The sequence below is a fragment of the Balaenoptera borealis genome (genome assembly GCF_965194805.1).
Source record: "Balaenoptera borealis genome assembly, chromosome: 20".
NCBI lineage: Eukaryota > Metazoa > Chordata > Mammalia > Artiodactyla > Balaenopteridae > Balaenoptera > Balaenoptera borealis.
Genome location: NC_138879.1, coordinates 45,845,807 through 45,872,417, shown reverse-complemented (window position 1 = coordinate 45,872,417; position 26,611 = coordinate 45,845,807). Strand labels below are relative to the sequence as shown.

The 26,611-nt window shown below is 38.5% G+C and overlaps 1 protein-coding gene and 1 pseudogene across 2 annotated transcripts in view; one reads left to right on the top strand and one right to left on the bottom strand.

The window, feature by feature from the left end:
• Window positions 1-243: 243 nt before the first annotated feature.
• On the bottom strand, window positions 244-8,393 carry LOC309618655 (small ribosomal subunit protein eS1 pseudogene; annotated as a pseudogene). Its single transcript, XR_014249851.1, has 2 exons — window positions 7,873-8,393; window positions 244-6,145 (listed from the first exon to the last, which is right to left on the bottom strand). The product of XR_014249851.1 is annotated as a small ribosomal subunit protein eS1 pseudogene (transcript).
• Window positions 6,778-26,611, top strand: part of NUFIP2 (nuclear FMR1 interacting protein 2) — a 29,203-nt gene continuing 9,369 nt past the window's right edge. Inside the window, exons 1-3 of the mRNA XM_082372722.1 lie at window positions 6,778-7,261; window positions 12,199-13,923; window positions 25,731-25,763. Of these exons, the coding sequence (XP_082228848.1) occupies window positions 6,982-7,261; window positions 12,199-13,923; window positions 25,731-25,763 (2,038 nt within the window). The 5' untranslated portion in view covers window positions 6,778-6,981. The remainder of the gene's footprint in view (window positions 7,262-12,198; window positions 13,924-25,730; window positions 25,764-26,611) is intronic.

The following is a 26,611-nucleotide window of genomic DNA, read 5'->3' as shown; positions in this document are numbered from 1 at the left end:
CTTGGAAGCGGATGCTCGCCAGAGGCACCCAGGTATGCAGCACCTGGATCCCTAACCCTCAGAGGCTGTGAGATAGTAAATGTTTGTTGTTTTAAGCAGTAAGGTTTGGGGTAAATTGTTACACAGCAATAATAACTAACACAGCAGCAATCATATAACTTTTGAAATACTAATTTAAAAACACTAAAAGACAATAAGGAGGGAAATAAAATTGAATAAAAACTACAACAGTAGTTTCCATGGTTATACTATTTATTTTAATAGCTTCTTAGGCATTCTAATCACACTGACTAGATTCCCTAGTAGTGGTTAATTTCATCCAGTTTATGTTGAGTCTTACTAGTTTTATTCCCAGGGAGTGACATTTTATCTAAAATCTAGATGCATCTAACTATGGACTCCAACAAACTGAGTATTATACACACTGACAACTAAATATTTATTGATTCATTCATACATAAATTCATTTTGTCTACTGGAGACTCAGAAAGGAATCCAAAACGGCATACTGATTCTGTTGGTCATTTTTTTTTTTTTTTTGGACTAATGTTCACAGGAGAGTTAGATGTTGAATTCATTCATTTTTTTAAAATACTTTTTTTAAACAAAAGGAATAAATGTTAAATGTACAACAACGAAAAAATAGAGAAGCAAAAAAGAAGAAAGTGAAAGTCAACTTTGAACCTGCAACTGAGAGAGGACTGCTACTGAATGCACTATTGATTTTAGTTGACAGCAGTTGCCTATTCTATTTTTTTTAAACATCACAAATAAGACTTTTTATTGTCACCATTAAATGTCTGAATTTTAAACAGATTCTTGGACTGGTGACTCATATCCATAAGCTCATTCAACTTTAGCATTCAACTCATCCCCAGCAGCTTTTCCAAAACTACTACCTTCACAATGAAGCTCCATTAGTTTACCCAATTCAAATTTTTGCTTCTTAGGATTTTTACTCTTCTAACAAAGACATCAGAGAGAGGATAAAAAGATTGGCAAAGCCTTTTCTATGTCTTTCCCAGTGCTGTCTGGAATCAATTTATTGACCATTTTTTTCAAGTTATTTGTCTGCACCTCTTGGGTCATGATTCCTATCATCTTCTTCTGGATTTCTGACTATTGTGTTTTTTAGTAAAATCAACACAGAATTAGACGAAGCAAGTAACCATTGGTAGTCTTGACATCAGCATGAGATTGGATCATGGCCTGCCATTTTTTGACCATTCTGGAGCACAGTTTATCACAGGTGCGATCCATGCCATGGAAGTTGGTCAGGCAGTTTTTGCCCTGAACATCCTCAGTAATTAGCTTGGATTTTCTAAATGCAACTTCATTATTCTGCAGATCAGCAAGGCTCACTTTAAAAACACAACCCTTGAGGCCATCAGAGGCAATTTTGATTCCTTGAGTTTTCCTGACTAGTGTTTTTCCAATGTTCCATATAATGAACATAGCTGGTACTTTCACATCATACCAATCTTTCATAGAGAATGGATTAACCGCTTTCTTCTTGGCAACCTTTTTGCCACTTTTCGTAAGCACTTGTTCTTGCCCACTGCCATGGTGCTGCTCAGAGGGCCAAAAGGGCTATTTGCTTATTTTTTTAAAAATTGGGAAAATATTCAATTCTTGGTTAACTTGCTAATTGATTTTTCTGAAACTCAGTTTCCTTAATGAAATATCATATCTGAAATTTTAACTTTATATATTAATATTTAATAATTTAGTATCACTAATATTTAATATCTAGTACCACTTACTAATATTATAAACACTATACCCAACAACTTTATTTACATTATCTAATTTGACTTTCACTATACCTTGTGAGTTAGGCACTAATATTACTTCTACTTTTCAGATAAGTAAACTAAGGCTTAGAGAGGTTAAATAATTTGCTCACACAGGGTCACAAAGCTAAGCAGTTTCAGAATAGAGATTCCATCCCAGTTCTGTCTGACTACAAAATTTATACTCATACCACTCTGCTATAGTTTCTCCCTCAAACTTGTTCCCATAATACTTTTCATAAAAGAAAAATGTCATTTAAAAAACTTTCATATTTAGAAAAGACGTCATATTCGTTATTAAAAGACTAACCTAATTTACCCATACCTCCGTTCAATTCCTTTGAAAGTTTTTTGAAGATAGTGTCTCAAGACAAAAATATTAAGATCTAAAGGAAATATACATGAATAAAATTCTTTCCCTGCCAAAATAAAACAGTGGATGTTACCAGTGATTTGCCTCGTTTGAAACTGGAACTATCATCAGAGAGCCAATTTCCATTTATATAAAACTACATAATTCTGTTTCTGATTATAATTTCTGTAAAGTTATAGTCAACTGTTACAGTTGAAAAGCTAGATTTTTATCAGCTACACTTTTGCTGCTGTAGAGTCTATTATAATGAAATAAAGGAGTAATATGGAAAGAGAGCAGTGATAGTGATTAAGGAATGTCAGAGTAGGAAGAAATTTGGAGGCTACTTTGCCCATTCTCCATATTTTAGAGAGGAGAAAACTGAGGTCCAGAGAATTAAATATCTCTGTATCTCTTAAGCTGTCATAGTAGACAAAGTGTAAGAGTACAGGTGTGTGAAAAGTGACTTTCATCTGATAATTAAGACAGTGTTGCAAATGTATCCACCCAAGTTCTAAAACTCTATCAACAAGAGAAACAGATTTTTAAAAAACCCCAAATAACAAAAAGCATAAGACCTGGTACATAAAAAGTACCTAATAAATATTTGCGAATGAACAAATGAATAAAAAGATTTTATTGCTTTCATTTTCAAGTTCCCTCACAATCCCTGAATTCATATTTAATATGCAATCATAATGTATACATATAGTTTATTATTTTGCTTTTTGCCCTTGAGTTATAGCATAACATTTTTCCGTGTTATAAAATGACCAGAACCTTTTAAAGTACCTATTGAAGTTACAACACTTCTGAGTCAGATTCCCAAATAACTGTTAAAAATGACTATTAACAGGGGTGAATCCAGGTTTTGCAGGGAGGCCCTCATTAAGGAAAAAGTACAAAAATATGTTACTTTAAAAAAATTTTTACAAAACAATGAAAAAATATCTATCTCTTTCAAGAGACCATTTCTAGGGCCTCCAGGGCTTGGAGGGGCCTGTGCATTGAGTGGCCCTGAATCTTCATTAGCTTCATAGTACGTATGCCTCTGTTGGTAACCAGATACCACCTTCATGGTGGTTATGATACAGCTTGAATGTTTTTTCGAGGTTTACTAAAATTTTAGAAATGTACATCATACTTTGACAGTGTTAGAAATTCTTTCTATCCAGCTGACCTGGAATCTACTTCAGGCCCCACCATAAACTTGGTGGCTTTTAAATTATAAGCAAGTTTCTTAACTTCTTCAGGTCTCAAATTCCTCATCTGTAGAATGGGCTTAATATCTATCTCAAAGAATTGCAAATGAAAACAAAGATAAAATAGTTAGTACAGGGCTTCCCTGGTGGTGCAGTGGTTAAGAATCTGCCTGCCAATGCAGGGGACACGGGTTCGAGCCCTGGTCTGGGAAGATCCCACATGCCGCGGAGCAACTAAGCCCGTGAGCCACAACTACTGAGCCTGCGCGTCTGGAGCCTGTGCTCCACAACAAGAGAGGCCACGACAGTGAGAGGCCCGCGCACCGCGATGAAGAGTGGCCCCCGCTCACCGCAACTGGAGAAAGCCCTCGCACAGAAACGAAGACCCAACACAGCCAAAAATAAATATAAATAAATAAATACATTTATAAAAAAAAAATAGTTGGTACAGTTCCTGACACATCATAAATGCTCCATAAAGATTAGGTATTAGGATTACAGTGATAGTTAAAACATTAGCCTACCTTATATGGGAACCTCCTGTCTCTCCATTACAACTTCGTACATTGACTGTAGGTAAAATATGGTGTAAAATGAGTTTTAAGGATTGTGCAGATTCAATTTTTTATTATTTTAATTTTTAAAAATAATGTTATTATGAAAAGTAGTAACTACATAACAGAACATTTGGAAAATAGAGAAAAGAAAAAAAATAGCACCCATAATTTCTCCAGACTTATGCTATATTTTCTTGTTGTGTTTTTTTCCTTAATGCAGGCTTCATTTAAAATATAAAAACGCTTGAAATACGTAGACCCAATTATTCTCTTTTTTTTAAATTTAATTATTTATTTGGCTGCGCTGGGTCTTAGCTGCGGCACGTGGGATCTTTAGTTGTGGCACGCAAACTCTTAGTTGTGGCATGTGGAATCTAGTTCCCTGACCAGGGATCGACCCCAGGGCCCCTGCATTGAGAGCACAGAGTCTTAGCCACTGGACCACCAGGGAAGTCCCCCAATTATTCTCTTTTCAAGGGGGGTTGGTATTATGGCATTATTATTTTCAAATACATGGCAAATCTCAAAATATGTTTTACATAAAACTATTTGAGAAAAATCAGGAGGAAGAAAAGGTACACATTCTACTGTTGTCTTTCCATAGCTATTCCCACAAGCCGCGCGGCGCGGCCGAAATAAATATATAAGTAAATAAAGATTCATGTTTTTATAAGGTTATGATCTTACTGTACATAGAATTTGATAGTCTGCATTTTTTTCCTACATTATATCACAAGTCTTTCTCCATACTACTACATACTACTACAGCGACATTCATAGTAACTAGAGCATCTGAGAGCAAGGCTTAGTTTCCTAAACTTCATATGACTGTGTGTGAAGTAACTAAGGCAGGCCAAGGTGTGAAAAGTCAGAAACTCAGAGTGAGTGCTTTTGGTTTGCCTGCAACTATAAGGTGGAAAATGTAGAAAGAGAAGTTATGACTCAGGGATTCTTGATTTTCAACCAAACGTCCAAGTCAGCAAAAGAATATAAAGCCCTATCCACATAATCCTAAATTCCATAAACACTTTTATTTCTTTAATAGATGGGAAAGTGGTGCAATATTATTCAACAGCAAGGACTTATTTGTCACAACATGTTATTATTAGGGTTTTAGCTCTCAAAATGGGGTAAATTTACTCCCCCACCACCCAAAGGGGTCTTTCTTTAAAATTCCGCAAGGCAACGCAAATCCTCACTATAAAGAACAAGTCAAGTCTGGACATGGTTGTCTGAATTCAGTGACATTTGCTCTTGGAAAAAGACTTTTATCTTTTAATTATGCTTTTGTGCTGATATTCATTGATTTCAAAGTACAAACTTTTTCTTTTAAGCTTCTTGTTCCTTTAACATTGTCCTGCTGTAGGAATTCAAGCCACATTTAAAAATTGTAAAATATACACTGAGGAAGTAATCCACATGTCCATTGCTGAATGAATGGAAAAACAAAATGTGGCATATGCATACAATGGAATATTATTCAGCCTTAAAAAGGAAGGAAATTCTGATATTGATACATACCACAGCATGGATGAACCTTGAAGATATTACGCTAAGTGAAATAAGCCACACACAAAAGGACAAATATTGTATGATTCCACTTATATATATGAGGTATCATAGAGATAGAAAATAAAATAACGGTTACCAGGGCATGGGGGGAGGAAGGAACAGGGAGCTATTGTTTAATGGGTGCAGAGTTTCAGTTTCTGATGATGAAAGTTCTGAAGATGGACAGTGGTGATGGTTGCATAACAGTGTGAGTGTGCTTACTGACACTGGACTGCATACTTAAAAAGGAGTAAAATAGTAAATCTTATGTATTTTATGGTAAAATTTCAAAAATCCAGTGTATAACATACATTGAGAAAAATGTATTATACATACATACATATTCAGTTTAAGAAATAATTATACAGCAAACATATGTGTAATCACCAACTAGGTCAAGAAATAAAATATTATCAGAGTGCACCCCTGTGCCCCCGTCACAACCGTTTTCTTCCTTCCTGAGTAACCACTGTCCTGACTAAACATTTAAAAATCAGGCTGTGATGTGATAGTGCAGGATAAGTTAAATCAATGTTACAAAATGCAACAGAATATTTCTTTAAATTCCAATATTTTCCATATATGCAAAAAATTTTTTTAAACTTAACTTTTAAAGTGCTCTTTCACCCTCTTTCTCTCTTGAAACTCTTCACATTCTAAAACCCTTCTTAGTTCCACAGTTGACCTCACCTGCAGAGTTAAAACAAAACAAAACAAAACAAAAAAACCTACTTCAGTGTAGATTTTAGATTTTCATTCCTCCCACTCTCCCTTGCCTCCAACTACAAAGAAACAATGATTTAAACCCTTTGTGCCCTTTTAGAAAATTACACAGATACCCCATTGTGGAATCCTATAATCCCTTCGTGGAAAGGAAGAGATTAGCATATGAATACAAAGCAAAATGAATCCAGAATACAAAATGATCTACTGGATTGCGAAGCTCTTGTATTTTTAAAAATATTTATTTCCTCTTTTTGTATTGCCCCTTTAGTGGTCTCAGGGTTAAGGGAATTGAGCTTCCCCTCTGGTTACCCGGAAAAGGATTTAGAAAAAAAAAAAAAAAAAAAGCCAATAGATTCTAGGAGATGCAAAACCAACAGATGGCTCCCAGAGCCAGTGGAACCGCCAGTGGAATCTGCTGCCCTCAACATGAGCTAGCTTGCGGGCGAGAAGTGTAGAAAGTGCTGTTCGCAGACTGCGCAGTGAAGGAGAGAAAGCGACAGAAGAGAGAGCCATAGTGCTGACGTTGAAGGCCCGGCCCTGTGAGGTTGCATAGGGTAAGTGGCGTTGGCCAGCAGGCAGTGGCTAAGGGGAAGGAAAGAGGATTTGGGCTAGGGGCGGGGCCAGAGGCGCAGCGTGGCTCCTGATTGCTGGGGTGCGGCTGCCAATCTCGCAGAATCGCTCGGTTAACCAGTGCGCTTGCGAGACGCGCTCAGATATACTGAGTGAGCCCTGAGAAGCAGTCTCAGATCCTGACGGTGCAGCAGCCCGCAGCCTCAGCCAGAGAGTCTCAGCCGCTTTCAATGGAGGAGAAGCCCAGCCAGCCACAGTCTCAGCACCATCACAACCACCACCATCCGCACCATCACCCCCAGCAGCAACAGCAGCAGCAGTCGCACCACCACCACCATTATTATTTCTACAACCACAGCCACAACCACCATCACCACCACCATCACCAGCAGCCTCACCAATACCTGCAGCATGGAGCCGAGGGCAGCCCCAAGGCCCAGCCAAAGCCGTTGAAACATGAGCAGAAACACGCCCTCCAGCAGCACCAGGAAACGCCGAAGAAGAAAACAGGTCCGGGAGGGAGGACGAGTGGGGGAAGGGGGATGGAGGTGGGGGGTAGGGGAGATGGGGGTGGGGCTGGATCGGGGAAGCGCGGACGGGGTCAGGGTGTGTGTGCGTGTGTGTCTCTGTCCTGCGGGTCTGGGGAAGCCCCCTTTCATTCTCCGAAAGCTCGGGCTGGGCCCCGGGGTTTGCAGCGCCCTCTTCTCCTCAGCATGGGAGAGGCCCAACCAGGCCAGTGTGACCTTCCCGGCCCGGACTGGAGGGAGACCCGGAGGGTCGGCCTTGGAAGTCTAGCCTTATATTCCTTTCTCGTTTACCTTCTTGCGGCCCCGGAGGGACCCTAATTTGGGGACCCTGAGTTGGGGGTGAACCTCGCCCCCCCAGGAAAGTCCTTCGGGTGTAACTCAGGAAGGCCTAGCGAATTCCGACTCGGGTGGCGTCGCGAGACCCTTTTGCATACGGCGATGAGAGGGTAGGGGGGCAGAGTTGAGGAAGTGTCCTTCCTCACCCGCCACCCCAAGCCCACCTGTGGCCTTGGGGTTCCCCGTCTGGAGGGGCGGTTGGGACCCCTCGTCTCTCGGGTCATTTCCACCCCTAGACGCCCCTTCCGGGCACCGCACCTCGCAGTCTGTCCCCGCGGCTCCTCCCGAGGCCGGCGCCCCGGGCCCGCTCCCCCCAGAGCCGGCGCGGCTGGAATGTTCTCTCCTCCTCGCGGGGCCGCTTCCTGTCCGCCATGTTGGAAGCCGATTCCTGTCACCGACTCCGGCCCACTGAAGAGCGGAGGGGGAAGAGTATCGAGGGGCGCACGGCGCTGCCGAGCCGGGTGGCTGGGGATCCCCCCCGGCGTCACCTCGTTTCCCGCACTGCGGGGGCGCCGCCGCCCCCGGCCCACGGCCGCCCCTCCCCCCGTCGCCGGCCGGGTTGTGTAACCCGGTGGCGGCCGCGCGGCCCCGGGCGGGTCCCTGGGGTGAGGGGCGGGGGCGGTTGGGGTGGGGGAGGGAAGCGGCCACGAGGGGAGCGGCCTGCGCCGGGCCCCGCGTGCTGGCGGCCGCGTTTCCCGCTCCCGGGTGCGGCGGGAGGCGCGGGCGGTCGGGGTGGGGAGCCGGCCTCGAAGCGGAGCCGAGGGAGAAGGAGGCCGCGGGCGGCGGCCGCGAGCGCTCCTGGGGCAGGAGGGCTTGTGGGGGGGGCGGGAGGGATACATTTTGGGTAGAGGCGGTGCCTGAAGACCGGGTGGGGTACCCAGCGGGAACCAGGCTCCCCGGTCACGAGTTTTTCTGCCACAGGAACCTCGTCTCCTGCCAGGTTCGCTCACGACTCCGCCTCTCAGGCTTTCACTTGGGCCCTTTCCTTCTAGCAGCTCATTTTTACAAAAAAAAAAAAAGCTTGTTCTATCTCTTTCCAACCACCCCAACATTTATTTTCTAGGCTTGGGCAGTGGTTTTGAGGAGAGAGATTAGAAAAATGTTTGATTGAATGGTGGAGAGGGCGACGTTTTTTTGACCCCTTTTTCTTGCCATTAAGGGTGAACCGAGGTGGCTCATCCATGAGGTTAGTGCACTACCATCTTGCCTAGGACGAGACTTTTTTTCCATGTTAAAAAGGAAAGGTGTTTTCCGATTTTAAAACCGATATGGATCCCCAAACTCTTCTTTTTAACAAATGTTAAATTGAGAGCAAAAATCATTTTAGAAAACATTTGAAAAGAAGTGAAGTTAAAAGTTTATAACCACGCAGATTAAAAAAAATAATGGTTCTTTATAAATTGAAACGGTAGGAGAATGAATGTTAAATCCTGCGTGTCACATTTGATATAAGCAGTTACTGAGAGCTGGAGAAAAACTGCTTTTCAATTGCATATTTAATAGTACTTGAAGACTGAAATTGGAATGTCAGATGTTCCATTTTGGGGGATGGTAGGGACTGATGGTGTGCAGTAGAAATGAACATTAAATTTGTTGAGTGTTTAATCCTAAGGATTTGGAACAGTTTAAAAACTTAGAAACTATGTAACACTAGATCTTTTTAACGTTAGGTTTTTTTCAACTTCAGGTGAAAAAATCTTACTATGGTTACTTGGACTATAAGGCAGTATTACAGCTCAGAGTGGAAAATTCGGTTTTGTCTGTCAGGTATTAATATACTCCTGCAGGACTCCTCTCTACTTATGGGGGCAGCCCCTGAACCATTCAAGGTGGCATCCTTCAAATTATAATATTTTGTCTTATCCTGAAAGGGAATAAATAGGGGAAACTGAGTTAAGCAGTTCTGAGAGAATGTAAACAGTTTGGGGTGAGCAGCTTTTCTTGTGTGGCCCGGTCACGCCACTGTTGCTTCAGCATGCATAGTGCTAATTTATTAAGAAAACTTGTGAGGATTTTTGCAATGTGTCTGTAACGTGTCGAGGTGGGCTTTTATGGCCCATTACCCATAAACCTGTAAAGAGTAACAGTTTTTCTTTATCCAGAAGAGGGCGCAAGAGAGGGACAAATGCAAATTCATTCGGTAATTTCAGATACTAATCCAAAAGCTAGATTTATCAGGACTCCAGTTCTGCTGAGTCCTTTAGAAGTAGGGTTAGATGCTTTAGCATGGCAACCCTAAATAATAAAAGCACTTGGAGACTTTTGATTTCTCTCAGTAATTCTATAGTGTTTACGTTTTCTTTCAATACCTAAATTTTTAAAAGAAAATGTCTCTCCGGCAGACTTTTTGCAACCAACAAAGTTGCCATGGGAAAATTTTTATATGGTTAAATGAGAAATATTTTTTGTCGTTAAAACTTGGGGGGCGGAAGTATAGTGGCTTCTGGGTGGTTTTTAAATTGGTGATTTCTGATATCAGAGCCACTAAATAGGAAAAATTATTCTAGTTAATTTTAAAGTCTTGGCTTTGGTCCAACTTAGTTTGGACTTTGGATTATTTATTTATTTTTGTGTTTAAGACTGCTTATGTTTGAGATCTGAAAGGTTATGACTAATTGGCCCAAGGGTACAAGCCTTTGTTTTAGCCTGTTAGTATGTTAAATGGTATATATAGTTCTCATTGGTCTAGAGTTGTGCACCGGTAAACTTGTATCTGTTAAAAATGTTGAGAGTCTCTGTCGAAATTTCTGCTTTTCTGGAGAAAAATAAGAACCTTTTAGAAAACATCCTAAGCAGTGATCTCTGCTGTTTCATAGAATTTTTCCACCAAAAGTTTGATTTGATTGGCTATCATAGCTTTTTTAGCCAACCAAAAAATAAAATGTACCTCTACAGAAGTTAAGAACTTTTACAAAATATATTCTCTCATGGAAGAAGTTCTGTGCCACTGTATCTCAAGAATGATTATGCCTTAAGTATGTTTTCTTAAGTTATTTCCTGAAAGTTAATATAATTTGCTCATTTCTCTGATGTGGAGTGACTTAAAATTATAGTAAACCATGTTGTTAATCTTCTCAGTGTGTTCTGTTCCACATCAAGTTCTTTTAAAACAGTGGTTCTCAGGCCTTAGAAAAAATTTTAGTGTCCCTTATACTCTTAAAGTATACAAAGAGCTTTTGATGTGGATTATGTCTATTGATATTTACCATATTGGAAATTAAAACAAAATTCAAAACAAGAATATACAAGCTCATGTGCCTTTTAGCCTTGACAGGCTAAAGGCCCAAGAGAATGAATGAGAGTGACAAATTATTTATTATTTATTCCTGTTGGAATACTAAATACTATTGGATTTCCCCCCCCCACCCCCTGAAAAGCTGCCTTAAATGAGTGTGAGTGTGTGTGTGTACCCATCCTTCTCTTTTATCATGTATCTGTTTCTAATGACTTGACCTCAAGATGCTTTAGGGAACATTTCACAGTAAGGTAGATAACTAGTACCGCTATTTTACTAGTAAGGAAGTGAGAAAAGTTGTTGACCGGCTGAATCACCTATAGTAATAAACTGATTATGGTGACTGAAGTTCTTAAATTAAACTTGAATACCATAACACTTTTTAAATTAGATACCTTTCATTGTAGTTTTGTTAGTATCTTCTTGCTGAATCGTTTGGTTAGGCAGTATGACATAGTGATAGGAAACCATGTTCCAGACAGACTGGAGTTCAGCTTTCCAGTTCTTCCACTTTGTGACTTGGGCAAGTCACTTAATTTCTCTGAGAGTCTGTTTACCCAAATATAAAATGAAGAAAATATATCTTATAAGAGTTAGTACATAGGTGTTTGGGTTTCATACAATAGCAGTATGATTTAATGTCTGGGAAGTGTCAATGAATTTAAGACCACTTTTGAAAAAGTTCACAAGTGTTAGATTTTTGTTTGACAATGCAATAGGAACTGCTTGTGGTGACCACCAGCCATTTATGGTTTCATGGAAGTGGAATCTTTAATTTTGTTGTAATACTTAGATTTACTGTGTCAGTATAACTTGATTTTGCCCAGAAGGTAGCTCTGTTCTTAACTGTAAAAAAATTTTATTTACGAATTTGTTTATATTTAAATTATTTATTTATTTATTTAGGCTGCGCTGGGTCTTCATTGCAGCGCGCAGGGTTTAGTTATGGTATGTGGGATCTTAGGTCCCCCACCAGGGGTTGAACCTGGGCCCCTTGCATTGGGAGCATGGAGTCTTAACCCCTGGACCACCAGGGAAGTCCCTATAAAGGAAATTTTATAACAGCCTTGTGAGAATGATGGGAAGGTTGATCCTGTTAGGTGAGAGATATTATGCTTAAGAAGTCATCTTCTTTCTGACCTTGGACTCTGGTTTGATACCAGGTCAGTTCTGTCCCTTGTTTAGTAGACTTCCTAATCTGTGAAATGGGACTAACAAGTGTTTTCTCATAGAGTTATGAAACAATAACATAAAGCTGAAGTCATAGTATAGTGTCTAGTATGTTGTAAATGAATAGTTGTTAAGTGTTATGTACATATTGTAATTTTTTAACCTTTTTTTTTTCCTAGGCTATGGTGAACTAAATGGTAATGCTGGAGAAAGAGAAATATCTTTAAAGAACCTGGGTTCTGATGAAGCCACCAACCCTATTTCCAGGGTCCTCAATGGCAACCAACAAGTTGTAGACACTAATCTGAAGCAGACTGTAAAGTCCATCACCTTTGGGAAAGCAGGAATTAAAACCAGGAATTTCATTCAGAAAAACAGTATGGACAAAAAGAATGGGAAGTCTTATGAAAATAAATCTGGAGAGAACCAATCTGTAGACAAGACTGATACTGTAGCAATTCCAAATGGTGTTGTAACAAATAATTCTGGCTATATTGCTAATGGTTATATGGGCAAAGGAGCAGATAATGATGGTAGTGGATCTGAGAGCGGATATACCACTCCTAAAAAAAGGAAAGCTAGGCGCAATAGTGCCAAGGGTTGTGAAAACCTTAATTTAGTGCAGGACAAAATAATGCAACAAGAGACCAATGTCCCAACCTTAAAACAGGGACTTGAAACTTTCAAGCCTGACTACAGTGAACAAAAGGGAAATCGAGTAGATGGTTCAAAGCCCATTTGGAAGTATGAAACTGGGCCTGGAGGAACAAGTCGAGGAAAACCTGCTGTGGGTGATATGCTGAGGAAAAGCTCTGATATTAAGCCTGGTGTGAGCAGCAAAAAGTTTGATGATCGGCCCAAAGGAAAGCATACTTCTGCTGTTGCCTCCAAAGAGGACTCGTGGACCCTATTTAAACCACCCCCAGTTTTTCCAGTGGACAATAGCAGTGCTAAAATAGTTCCTAAAATAAGTTATGCAAGCAAAGTTAAGGAAAACCTCAACAAAACTGTACAGAACTCTTCCGTGTCACCATCTTCATCTTCATCCTCTTCGTCATCTACTGGGGAAACTCAGACCCAATCTTCAAGTCGATTATCCCAGGTCCCTATGTCAGCGCTGAAATCTGTTACTTCGGCCAGCTTCTCTAATGGGCCAGTTTTAGCAGGGACTGATGCAAGTGTGTATTCTCCTGGGGGTCAGCCACTGCTAACTACTGCTGCTAATACTCTAACACCCATCTCTTCTGGGACTGATTCAGTTCTCCAAGACATGAGTCTGACTTCAGCAGCTGTTGAACAAATCAAGTCCAGCCTTTTTATCTACCCTTCAAATATGCAAACTGTGCTGTTGAGCACAGCACAAGTGGATCTACCCTCTCAGACAGATCAGCAAAACCTGGGGGATATCTTCCAGAATCAGTGGGGTTTATCATTTATCAATGAGCCCAGTGCTGGCCCTGAGACTGTTATTGGGAAATCATCAGATCATAAAGTGATGGAGGTGACATTTCAAGGGGAATATCCTGCCACTTTGGTTTCACAGGGTGCTGAAATAATCCCCTCAGGAACTGAGCATCCTGTGTTTCCCAAGGCTTATGAGCTGGAAAAACGGACTAGTCCTCAAGTTCTGGGTAGCATTCTAAAATCTGGGACTACTAGTGAGAGTGGAGCCTTATCCTTGGAACCCAGTCATATAGGTGACCTGCAAAAAGCAGACACCAGTAGTCAAGGTGCTTTAGTGTTTCTCTCAAAGGACTATGAGATAGAAAATCAAAATCCTCTGGCGTCTCCTACGAACACTTTGTTAGGCTCCGCCAAAGAACAGAGATACCAGAGAGGCCTAGAAAGGAATGATAGCTGGGGTTCTTTTGACCTGAGGGCTGCTATTGTATATCACACTAAAGGTAACTTATTTGTTTCCTATATGAAGGTTCTTACTGGTCATTTTAATATACATTTATTGGCTGTTGTATTAAGTGAAATTTGGAAGCTACTATGAGATTCTTTAAGAATTCCAGAGCTTAGTTGAGAATAACAATGTTGATAAGCAGCTGATATCAAACTCTAATTCAGGGTCTTTGAAAACAGTATGGTTAAAGTTTAGAAGGAATGTTCACTTTTCCAACTTAAAAACGTTTCTTTTTATATAGACAAGGATAGTTGACCTCCTGCCTTTTGTTCAAGGAATATTAAATGTTTTCTTTGAACAGGTGTTGCCTCTCCTTTGCTTTTTATATCATATGCTACTTTATTAGTGAGCTCACTTGTTTGTTCTAATTTGCTTAAAATGAGTAGGAGCAGTGTTTTGGAGGAGGAGTCCAAAAAGGTGGAGTGTCAACTAATTTTTTCTCTTATAAGAAGGAATAACGGGTGCTAAAAGGTAACTAGAAAATAATCAAACTACAATGGCAGGTACAATCATCATTGTAGGGACCAGGCTCTTGGGAGTCTGCACCTGTCACAGCCCCAAAGCCCATATTAAAAAAGAACCAGGTATCTTTCAAGCTCCATGTTAATAACTTTCTTAGGATATGGCTTATTTGTGTCTTAAGGAAAAATTTGCTATTTGGCATAACTAATTTAAATCCTTAAAACAATGTTTTTTTGGTTTGTTTGTTTCTGCAGTATTTTTGTAGCCGTTTTTTTAAATTTATTTTTTATTGAAGTATAGTTGAATTACAGTGTTGTATTAATTACTGCTGTACAGCAAAGTGACTCAGTTATACATATATACATTCTTTTTCATATTCTTTTCCATTGTGGCTTATCACAGGATATTGAGTATAGTTCCCTGTGCTGTACAGTAGGACCTTGTTGTTTATCCATTCTATATATACCAGTTTGCATATGCTAATCCCAAACTCCCACTTAAAACAATGTTTTTTGTTTCATGAATGATGTTTACAAATGATGTTACAAGTACCTCTGTGCTTTGGAGAACAGCGGTTTTCAGTTTTCCTTCTCTACCTCCCCCACCTCCCCTAACAGAAATCCATACCCCATGCATGCATGCACACATCTAATATATACTGCACAGTCCCATTTTTAACAGTAGCTCATTTAGGCAATGATTTGCAACTGCAGGGAAGAGACAGCATATCAGATAATAGGGATAAAGTAATTACCATATTCTCCCTGGAAGAATCACTGCCTCATAGATGAATAGTAAAGCTATTTATGTGACTTCTAAGCAAATTACCTAGCCTCCATACTTTTCTTTAGCTGCAGATTGTAAGACATTTAGTAAAATAAACAGATATCCTTTTAAATTTTTCTTCCTTTAAAAAATAGGAGTAAATAGTAGAGTTGCCTTCTGGGAGTTTAGGAGTAGAAATCCTGGCAGATAAAATTACCTGTTTTCACTTTTCTCCAGCACTGCTCTTCGGAAGTGAATATGCGTTAACCAAGAGCTGGATGTTTTTAGGAAAGTTAGGGTAAAAAAGAAATACTTAGTTTCTTAAGATATTGGTTAATTATAAGTTAAATTCTGCCAGGGGAGTTGGGTGTTTTTGATATTTTCTGTGCCATCTGCCCTCCAGAGACCACTGTACTTGGAAAATCTTTACCAAAGTATTTTATACTGGTGGTGGTTGTGTGAGCTTGAGAAGATAATCTGGTTGTGTTATGTTCTCCCACAACCTGGAAAAATTCTGGGACAAGTTGTTCCATTGGGAGCTTGGTTGTTGGTATTATGTATGATGTTTATTATGGAGAAATGCAGGCCTTTTTAAATGGGAGTATTAACTCCTGTTTATTCTTAGATATTCTGTGTATGCACTTGTCCTATAGATAGGCTAACTAAATATGAAATCCATGGTATTTAGATAAGCTAAATACCCCTACATGGATGCAGTTGTACTTACTTTTGCTGATGTAACTGAAAGATTTGCTTTAGTAAAGTGCATCAGTTTGAGTTTTGTAATTGGACATTATTGAGATGAAATTGGTATTGATTTTTTTTTTTTTTCTCCCTAGAACAAACAGGTAATATTCAGTTCAGTTAGGTCCCAAAGTGGCAGGTTCTTTGAATTCCTACCAAATCCATTAGGTCACTAATTTTTCTTTTATTTGAATTTGTTTTGGTCACAACCTTTTGAAGATATGAAGATCTTTTTCTTAAACGAAGACTTGCCCTTTTTTCAAGTTTTCTAAAATTCTAAAAGAGGCAATAATCAGTGGGGCTTATTGGACTATCCTTTAAAAGAGCACTTGTATTATTTTCTTGATCCTTTAGTATGATCTTTAAATGTTCAAAAGTAACCTATTACTAAGTAAGTTGAATGAAGTTAGACTTAGAATTGGAAGTTCTGTGCATACTTCCTAACTTCAAAAATAAGCCCTTCAGCAACTTTATTTGGAAATAGTAGGTAGGAGGGTGCGTTATGTCAGTTCAACAGGAATGGCACATTTTTTAGATTAAATATTAATTACCTGTGGTCTTAAATATTAGTTACTGCAGATTTTAAAAATCTGAATGTTTAGTTGAGGGGTGTGAAATGAAGATACAGTGAGGCATAAAAAAGGAATTGATGGGAATTCTTGTTCTTGGGATTTTTCTTATAGCTTTTGATATAAATATGCTACTAACTTTTCTTAAGAAATAAGACTGTTAATCTTTGTGGTTTTGGGGGGAATATTGTACCATGACATAGCAGTACCAGTGTTTAAGTTAAGAGGTAGGTCCTCTTTTCCTATTTATCTCAAGTGACACTTGAATTAAAACTTTAAAGTGATAATTTTTTAATTGATTATGAAAAATTTAAGTATATGTAAGTATATTTATGTATATTTTAAAATGGAGCCAAATAATACAGTGAACCCCAATGTGCCCATCATCCAGCTTGAACGTTTAGAAAACATCGTCATTCTTATTTCATCTACCCACCTTCACACTCTTAGGAGTTTTTAAAAGCAAATTCCAAGTATCAGCGTTTTACTCGTTGATACTTTGAGTATGTTAGAGTGATGGCTTTTAATGCACATACCCAAGACATAACCATTGCCACCTTCAAAGTAATTACTCAGAATGCTTAGTTAGTGGAACTCTCTGATTTGTTGTCAAAGGCTTAGAATACTGGATCCTAACTTTCTGAGGTGATATCTTTAGTTTTGAAATGGTCTAAAGTCATTTGAAGCCAAGAAGTAACATTGATTGGCGTGAGTTGTGTGGTTAATGTGTTAATTTAAACCAGTTAATTTATCTTGCCTGGCTAATACTGCACTAAAGGATATTAAGCATTCAAAATGCTGACGTTTTGGAGTATTCATTAAATAATTTGATTTGATAAAATTTACCCAGCACATAGAGATGCAGGGGAGATAAATAGTGTAAGATTTAATTTTTGATGGTTGGGGTGAGTCAAAATGAAAGCTGTCTAGTATAATAAAATATTCCTGAGGCAGCTCTAGGCTATTGCATGAAATTTAAAAAATTTGTTTCTGTATTACCTCCACAGGTGGCAGGTTATTGGCATAAGTGGTTTGATCCACTCAAGTTGGGTCCTGGATTGAAAAAAAATTTTAACTCACTGGGTGGTTCTAATTGCCGACTAGGATTGGGACTCTAGGTCTATAGAGAACTTTCCTCAGCTTAATTCTTTTTTTTTCTTTTCTGTCACAGTTTTCTGTACTACTAAGGAGTTGTGCAATAATTCGTTTGTTTTCCTCTTAATGTTGTACCTACCATAGGCCTAGTTGTGGAAGACTTGCTTTCACAGGGTGAGTCTTTTCCTTTAAAGAACTTCAGTAGAGGGGAAAACAATACACAAGTTTTAAGGCAAGGATTTTAAATGTCATAAGAAGGATAAAAATAAGAGATTTTAGTTGGGAGAGAGTTTCTTAATGGAGTAAATGTAGGAAGAGTAAATGCAGGGTATGTTTTCCTGGAGGCAGTGGCATTTAAACTGGATTTTGATGGATGGGGGTAAGATTTTTGACTTAATGGAAATACAGAGAACAGAAAGATAAAGAACAGAAAAGTTGGAAAACAAGTAAAGTAGGAAGATATCCACTTTGGATGTGGTGAGGGGATATAAAAGAGAAGGAAGGTAAATTGCTGCCAGATCATGGAGGTTTTTAATTTCCATCTGGAGGCAGGGGGAGCCACTGAATATCAGGGAGATAGGCTGGTAGAATGGAAGTAATTTAAACTGACAAAAGATAGGGGTTTTAATGCTATTCCTAATTCCTGTGTACTTGGGCAAATCATTTATCATTTTTAAGCCTGGGTTTTCTAATTTTATAAAATAAGTATATCAGCCTTTGTTTTGTGTTACCAGATTGTACTCAACTGCTGTAAAAACTGGGTTGGTATTAAACAATTGACTTGTAGATCTGTGTTCAGGTAGATTAATGTGGCACCAATTTGTAGGGTAGATTAGAAGCCATTTTTCTGGTGACTAGAAGTAAAAGATCAGGCAGACTCTTGGAATAGTCCCGGCAGAGAAATAACAAAGATTTCCCCTTTGTATTTGCAGTCATGTGAATGTATTATTTATCCAAAAATGAACAAACACTTACTTTTTAAAAGTTTTTAGATTGGGTATGGGCAAGAGGGAACTGATAAATATTTCTACATCTGCAGGATATGGGAAACAGGATTTTTTTTTAATTTTATGTATTTTTTTATACAGCAGGTTCTTATTATTTTATACATATTAGCGTATATGTGTCAATCCCAGTCTCCCAAGGGAAACAGGATATTGAGGAGGCAAGTTATGGTTAATTAAATTGATCCATAAAACTGATGGGAACTATACATACAGTTTATACATTTGTTCACAAAAAGATCTGAATATTAAATTTTCTCCTGTTAACACAGTGCTTAATAAGCCTTTTCACTGTATTGCATTTGCTCCATAATTGTGCCATGAAAGCTATCTTTCTAATAATCTTATTAACAGGTACCTGCAGATTTGAGTTTGGTTTCAGTCCTAGCTGAATATCCTATATTTGGGAAGAGTCCTTTTTCCCCCTCTCTGTAATATGGGACATATAGGAGTGTATGTGACAAGTAATTCTTAATAATTGTGTAAGATCCTTTTTTCCCAGTGACTTTCCATTTTAACAGCCATACCGGGTACTTGATTTCTCATTAATTCTGCTTTATGAGTACAGTAATTACTTTGCTACTAATCTGGAAGGTAACTTGTAAGGAATTTAATAGAAGCTAAAATTTAACCCCTAGATTTCATTAGCTGAAGTCCTGAGGGAGAGGGAAGTAATCACCCATGCTATAAAAGCAGAAATTGTCTATTACTGTCATAGTAGTAGCAGTTTCATTCTAAGCAACTTGAATTTGATATTTTACCTTTAAAAGTAATCCGGAATAGAATAAGTGCTCCAAGTTTCTATTGTGTGTATTTAGAGGTTGTCCAGACAATTCTGTTGTCTGTTGGTGTCGCTCCAAATTGGGAATGTAGGATTGAGATTGATACACTGAAGAGTTCATTAAGCATCTACTGAAAAGGTGGTGGCTTAACAACTACCTTAATCAACTATACTTGAAAATGTACAGTATTTCTTTATGGGTATAGTCAAAATGAAAAGAAAAAGAAAAGGGTGGGGAGAAATTTCTGACAGGCAAACGAATAATAGGCAGGTAGGTACAGTGACTGGTTGAGAAGGAGGGAGTCAGGATAGCAAAACACAGTGTTGGGATAGCCAGAAATCATCAAAAGACAGGTAAATCTGAAGTAGAGAAAAAACAGAATTTAAATTTATGCCACCACCCTTGCAGAATTTTACAGAATTTGATCTAAAATGTCTTAATAAGGGGTTGGAAGGCATGATTACTGATAAATTGATCTGGGGGTTCTCATTTGTGGGAATCAGCTTGCTTTGCCTTATATATGATTTATTTTCTTTTTGGGGGGAGTCATTACATGCTTCTTAAAATGTTTAAATGTTTTTAAATGATTTTTTTTTAAATGTTCTGTTAAACTGGGACAGTAGTATCTTTCAATTTTAAAGGCAAACAGTTAAGCTTTTACTTAGCTTTAACCCTCTTCAGTCTTTTTCTTTGAAGGATTTTAGAATTAGAAGATTAATCTATTTGGTTGAACCATATGAAATTGCTGTTTTTGTAGGTCAAAACAGGTTGAATAATAGCAGTTTCAAATGGGTCTACCTAAAACTACTTTTCTATATTATTACTTCCTTGACTGATCTATGAGTAGTATTCTGTTCAAATCAGTAGTTATTTATTTATTATGTCAAGCACTGTGTGTGGTGATAAGCAGATGAAAAGAGAGTGTTCATGTTATTAAGGAACTCAGTCTGATGGGGAAACATATGGAAAGAAATTTATTACTAGTGTGATTACTCTATAGAAAAATGCATTTAGAATATAGAGAAACCGCTAAGGTGGGTGGGTGGGGTCAGGGGATGAGGGTAGTCAGGATTCAAAAAAGAAGTGAACGTTGGCTTATTTATTGTAGAAGGAGAGTCAGAATATTTTAGGTGGAAGTGAAATAGTGTTTGAAGATTGCCAGTTATTCAGTTTGTTTCAAGGAAGGTGAATGATGCAAGTTAAATCTTTAACTTAGTCATTGAATTTATTTATTAATGTATCAGCCACTGTGTCAAATGCTAGAAATAAATTTATTTTTCATTTTATTTTTTATTTTTGGCTGTGTTGGGTCTTTGTTGCTGCGCGCGGGCTTTCTCTAGTTGCAGAGAGCAGGGGCTTCTCTTTGTCGCGGTGCGCGGGCTTCTCATTGCGGTGGCTTCTCTTGTTGCGGAGCACGGGCTCTAGGCGCGCGGGCTTCAGTAGTTGTGGCACGTGGGCCAGTAGTTGTGGCTCGCGGGCTCTACAGCGCAGGGTCAGTAGTTGTGGCACATGGGCTTAGTTGCTCCGTGGCATGTGGGATCTTCCCGGACCAGGGCTTGAACCTGCGTCCCCTGCATTGGCAGGCAGATTCTTAACCACTGTGTCACCAAGGAAGCCCTAGAAATAAATTTTATATGAAACGTACACAGAACCAATCTCCATGTAGGCAAGTGGGAATCCATTGAAATGTTTTGAGCAGTGTGGTCACTTTCAGATTTGTATTTTTAAAGGAAGAGAATTATAATAACCATGGTGTAGAAAATAGAAAGTGAGGCTCAGTTAACTGCATAAGAGAGCAGTTAAAAGACAACTTCAGAAATGTGCATAGGATACCACTGCTTGAACCAGGGCAGTGGCACTGGGCTAGAGAAAAGGGGCTAGGTAACTAGAAAGTTACAAATGTCTTAATTTTGGGTAAGAGTTGCAGTAGTTGAACACTCCCTCCCTGCATTCTCTAGTTTCCATTTCCTTAACTCTACCCACTCTTCCTACTTCCTGTATGTTTGATATAACCTTCCTGGTATCATTCTCTTTTTCTCAAATGTTGGTGCTCCTTCAGTCCCCTTTTCATGCTTTTGAACTCTTGGGTAATCTCATCTAATTCTATTGCTGTGAATTAAGCTTAAGATTTCTTCAGCTGCTTTTATGCTGAGTTCAGACCACGTATATTCAGTTCAACATCACTCCAATTCTGTGTTTGTAAAACTGAATTCATTTTTTTCCCAAAACCTAGTGTTTCTTTCTTGCCTTACCTCTCAGTGAATTAACATACAATACAACCCTTGTTGTTAGGTTTATATGGATCCTCTCTAACATCTCCATTCTTTTCTATCTCTGATACAACTGTCCTAAATTCTTTACTTCTGCAGTAACATTTACTGGGCTCTTTTTCTGTATTGTCATTTCATCCATTCTCTTCAGCTGCCTTGAGGAATCATTCCTAATATTTAGTTAATAACCTCATATTTCTTCAGTAGCTTCCCTTCACCGATGTAATTAAATAATAAACTTTTCTTTATGAATGCTTTGTGCTCTTTCCCCAAAATAGCAAAAAGGCATTTTTCTTTGTCTAAATCTTTCCTTCTTGGTGACTTTCAGCTTTGTTCCCTGAATAGTGTTGTTCTTTGTCTAAATCTTTTCCTCTTAGTGACTTACTAAATTACCTGTGACTGCTAAAGCCTGGGTCAGGAAACTTGTTTTATAAAGGACCAGATAGAAAATATTTTAGGCTTTGTGAGCCAGAGTCTCTGTTACTTGGTTCAGCCTTGTACACAAAAGCAGTGGGCGTGGCTCTATTCCAGTAAAACTTTATTTGCAAAAACAAGTGGTATGTAGAACCCAGTTGGCTGACTGCTTTAAATTAGTACACCTTGTTTAAAACCATCAAGCTTTGTTTGTGCTGATGCTTCTTCTACCTAGAAAAGCTACCTACCTACTCTACTAAGCTCACAGAGGCAGAGCATTTCTTTCTGTTTTTGCATCTATATCCCTATCCCCTAAGCAGTGCTTTTTAATCCACTTGGAACTTGTAGGTAATTGGACATTTACTACAGGAAGCCTTGAGATAGGGAACTACATAGAAGGTAGTCTGCTTTAGAAAATTGAATGTTACATTTTCTTCATTTGAGTGGCATTACTAAATATTTGAATTTTTAAAATTTTGATACAGTAAAATTTCAAATTTGGGTGGTGGTGGTCTAAATGATAGAATCGTGACAAAATTGCCTACCAAGTTTGGCCCTGTGGCCGTTTCTCAGTAACTGTTTGCATAATTGGATGATGTGATTCCTGTTTTAAAAGAACTGGGAAGTTAGACGTGTGTGTGTGAGTGCATGCGTGTAGAAGAGGGCAGTGTTAAAAGTAAAAAGATTAATGTTATGCTATGTTATGATTCTGTATAGTTGAAGGTGCCTTCAGTAGGCTTCTTTATACTTGTTCAGCTTCTCTTGTGATAAAGTTAAACAGAAACTCAGTTCATATTTAACGTCTGAATCCAAACGTTTGTAACCTAAAAGAGGGCAAAATGTCATTCACTTCTTTCCCATGTATTCTCTGTCACTAGCTTCTTGTTAGTCTTTTTAGAGTGGTTGAAGCATGGCATATAATCCTGCAAACAATATTTGATTTATTTCCCCTTCTTTTTCATCTTAACTTGGAGTTTCATGGAAACATTAAATTCTAATCAAGGAAATCAAGTTGCTACTAGTTATAGAAGTAATTGATATTAAATAGCAGGAAGGGGAATTGTGTTCATTTCTCAGTACAACACTGCAGATAATGCTGATTTCCTGGCTGGAAGCTAGGCTGGCCCATGACTAATTTTTTAGCTAGGTCAGCATCCCTTTTCCCTCCTCAGAAGTCATAGTCAAATTCACTACTCCAGAGCCCGTATTTGAGGGTAATAAAATTTTCTTGCCAGAAATAATTTAAAATCATTAGAGTAGAATGTAAAGCTGAATGTCCTAGTTGAAGCTAAGGAAATGTCTTCAGTCCACTGAAGAAATGGGATGGTTGCAAATAGTTATTTTTGTCTTTATTCTAAATGTGTGTGTTTACTCTGCTTTAAAAGTACAATAGTGTGCTGCTACTGTGACTCTTGAATGTAGTGCCCTCCCCCTGCCAAAAAAAGGGTGGGGCAGCGACAGGTTGAGGTTTTGGCCGGGAAGAAAAAGGAAAATGTTATAGCATAGGCGGGCTATAACAATGAAAAGTTCTATTGTTCTTTTCTTTTCTCAACATAAAACTAAATATAGATTTATCTTTGCATTAAGCAAACTTTAAATAATGAGCATCAAGTAATCTGTGTATACAGAACTCAGGAATTTATCTGTTGCAAAATGTGAGATTTCTGTACTTTAAAAGGGGGAAAGGTGGTCGGATTAATTTTTTCTGTAGTGAGATCAACCAAGGAAAGGCTTATCTTTAGACTTCTTAAAGTAAGCCATTCTGAGATCCAGAAGTTTGTAGATAACAGCTCTAATGACTATTGCAGCTACTCCTAATTGTTTAAAACTAATGGGATTAGAGATTATATTGAAGTGATAGATACATGAGTGCCATGACTGGAATTCCTTTCCTGATATATCTTCTTTTTTTTCCCAGATTAGACTGGTTGCAATTCTCTCTCCTTAGACCTCCTAGGAGATGGGAATTTTCCTGCCAATCTTTAGATGGGCATCTGCTCAGCAATTTAAATGCCATAGCATCCATCTAAGCTCCTGGACCAAGTGGCAACCAGTGCATTATTCCCAGTCTTTGTTTAATCAGGGAATTGCTGTGATACCTTGAATGGGATTTTATCTGGATAATTCTTTGATCATTTTGAATAATTAACCCATTACTCCAAACATCGAATTCTGACAAATTTTCAAAAAAATCTTAGCAGGTTTTTTAGAAGTGAGTTTGATGGGGTGGGGGCAGGGAGAATGTGATTCTACCATTCCCTGACCCCATCCATTCACATAAAATAAAAAGTAATAATTTTAGATCTAGACACTTAACTTTCTTTTAGCCCTGGGGAGCTATTATGTTGTACCTTAACTATAACCCATGTTCAGATATATCTGATCTTAATGAGCTCCAGTTTTATTTTTCCTTAACTATAATTGGTTGCTGATAAATTATAGAATACAATTACAGACAGTCCAGTTATACAGAATAAAAATCGCCTTTTTGTCCTTTCAAAATGGTGGTTATAGGGCCGTGGAAGAGCACTTATTCTCATTGTTAGTTATAGGTCATTCCTATTACTAAGTAGTTTTTGTTTACATTAATCTCCTTTCAAGGAACAATTCTTAGGTTCTAGTGGTGTAATAGTCGTCTACTGTCTTATTCCTCAAGACTTCAAATATCCCTTCTGTGAAGCTTTTTCTTATGCTTCCAGGTAGAGTTTTTCTTGCCCTCTCTCTGTATGTCACTACAGTTTGTTCATGTACATACTTCCCTTATTCTAAGATACTAAAATAGGCACATTGTAAATAATCACATTTGAATGTAATTGGAACAGATAAGGGTTGTGTGTTATTAATAAATAGGTATGGATTGACATTTTGACCTTATGGGTTAAGAAGGGTAGGTTGGGTTTGTAGGAGGGAACTACTTACCTATAACAGAGTTAAGTAAAATTTTAATAAGGCATTTTAAGTGTCAAGCTTAATTAAATTTGATGAATGCTTCATTCAAAAGACGTCGGCACCTTGTTGAAGGATGATGGGTTGACAAAAAATACTTGTTTTTTTTTTTTTTTTTTTAATTAATTAATTAATTTATTTTTGGCTGTGTTGGGTCTTCGTTTCTGTACGAGGGCTTTCTCTAGTTGCGGCGAGCGGGGGCCACTCTTCATCGCGGTGCGCAGGCCTCTCACTATCGCGGCCTCGCTTGTTGCGGAGCACGGGCTCCAGATGCGCAGGCTCAGTAGTTGTGGCTCACGGGCCTAGTTGCTCCGCGGCATGTGGGATCTTCCCAGACCAGGGCTCGAACCCGTGTCCCCCGCATTGTCAGGCAGATTCTCAACCACTGCGCCACCAGGGAAGCCCTACTTGGTGTTTTTTAATAACAATGAGCTATTACCAAAAAAATCATCTTTTCTATAGCATGCATGTGCATATCTTTACTATTTGTGCAGACAGAATTGTTCTCTTGGCAGTTTGATTTCAGGTAATAATTGATTTTCTGTAATCAACATTTAAGGCCATCTCAATGACACTCTGAAGAATTAAAGGAAAATATGAGTATTTTGTCTGGGTTTCATAGAACCCAGCCCTACCTCCACCCAGCAATAATCCGTCTAGGTTTTTTAGGTTTAAAGTGAAAAGCATAGCTTTAAACTTTGCTCTACAAAACTTGGTGTATAAAAGTAATCCTTTTTTTTCTTCTTTGCAGAAATGGAATCTGTTTGGAATTTGCAGAAACAAGGTAAGAATGGTTAGGTTACCTAAAATGTCCTTATGGCCAGTCTTTATCTGTATTTGTGTGATAGACAAAGGGTAGCCTAAGAACTGAAATTCATAGTTCAGAAAAATATTAGCTGTTTTAAAAACCTTATTTGGGCTGTATATTCTCTGAAAAGAAGGTTAGAAATCTACAGAATAGCAGATTAGCTTCCTTCACTCCCATAAACAAGATGTGAGTAGCAGGAGGGCAGAGGGACTGGATAATCCACATCTGGATAATTTGGAATTTTCAAAAAACTGAAAATTGCTTATCTTAATTATTGAGTGCTTTCTTTCCAAATACAATAAAATATGTTAGTTGTGGGATACCTGAAATAAGTGAGTATTGGTTTGGAGAGTCAGTCACTAATAGATTTTGGCTTTCAGAGCCCTGTAAAGCCCACTTACAGGGCTGGATCCCACTTGCCATCCACCTTGCTAGTTAAAATAAGTGAATTTCAGATGAATGTGAAAGTCCTAGAATTTCAGAACTTGAAGGCATGAGAAATTCTGTTTTCTTACTACAAATTAGGAAACTGAGGCACAGAGAGGTTACTATATAAACTAGAAAGTGTCCGGACTAGAAAGTAAGATTCCCTGATTTTCCAGCATTGCTTCTTCTTCCATCCTCTCTCTTATTCTTAGGCCAGGTCTTTTTTGTCTAACACAGCCATGACCTGAAAATAACTAGCAAGCTCTTAAATTATTTTGAATTGCTTTCTGTGTACCTTCTTATTCAAACACAAATTTAAAACATGGACTAGAAAATATACCCTGCAGAAGTAGACCTACCTGTTTTTTACTCTAAAATGGTTATTAACTATTAAGAAT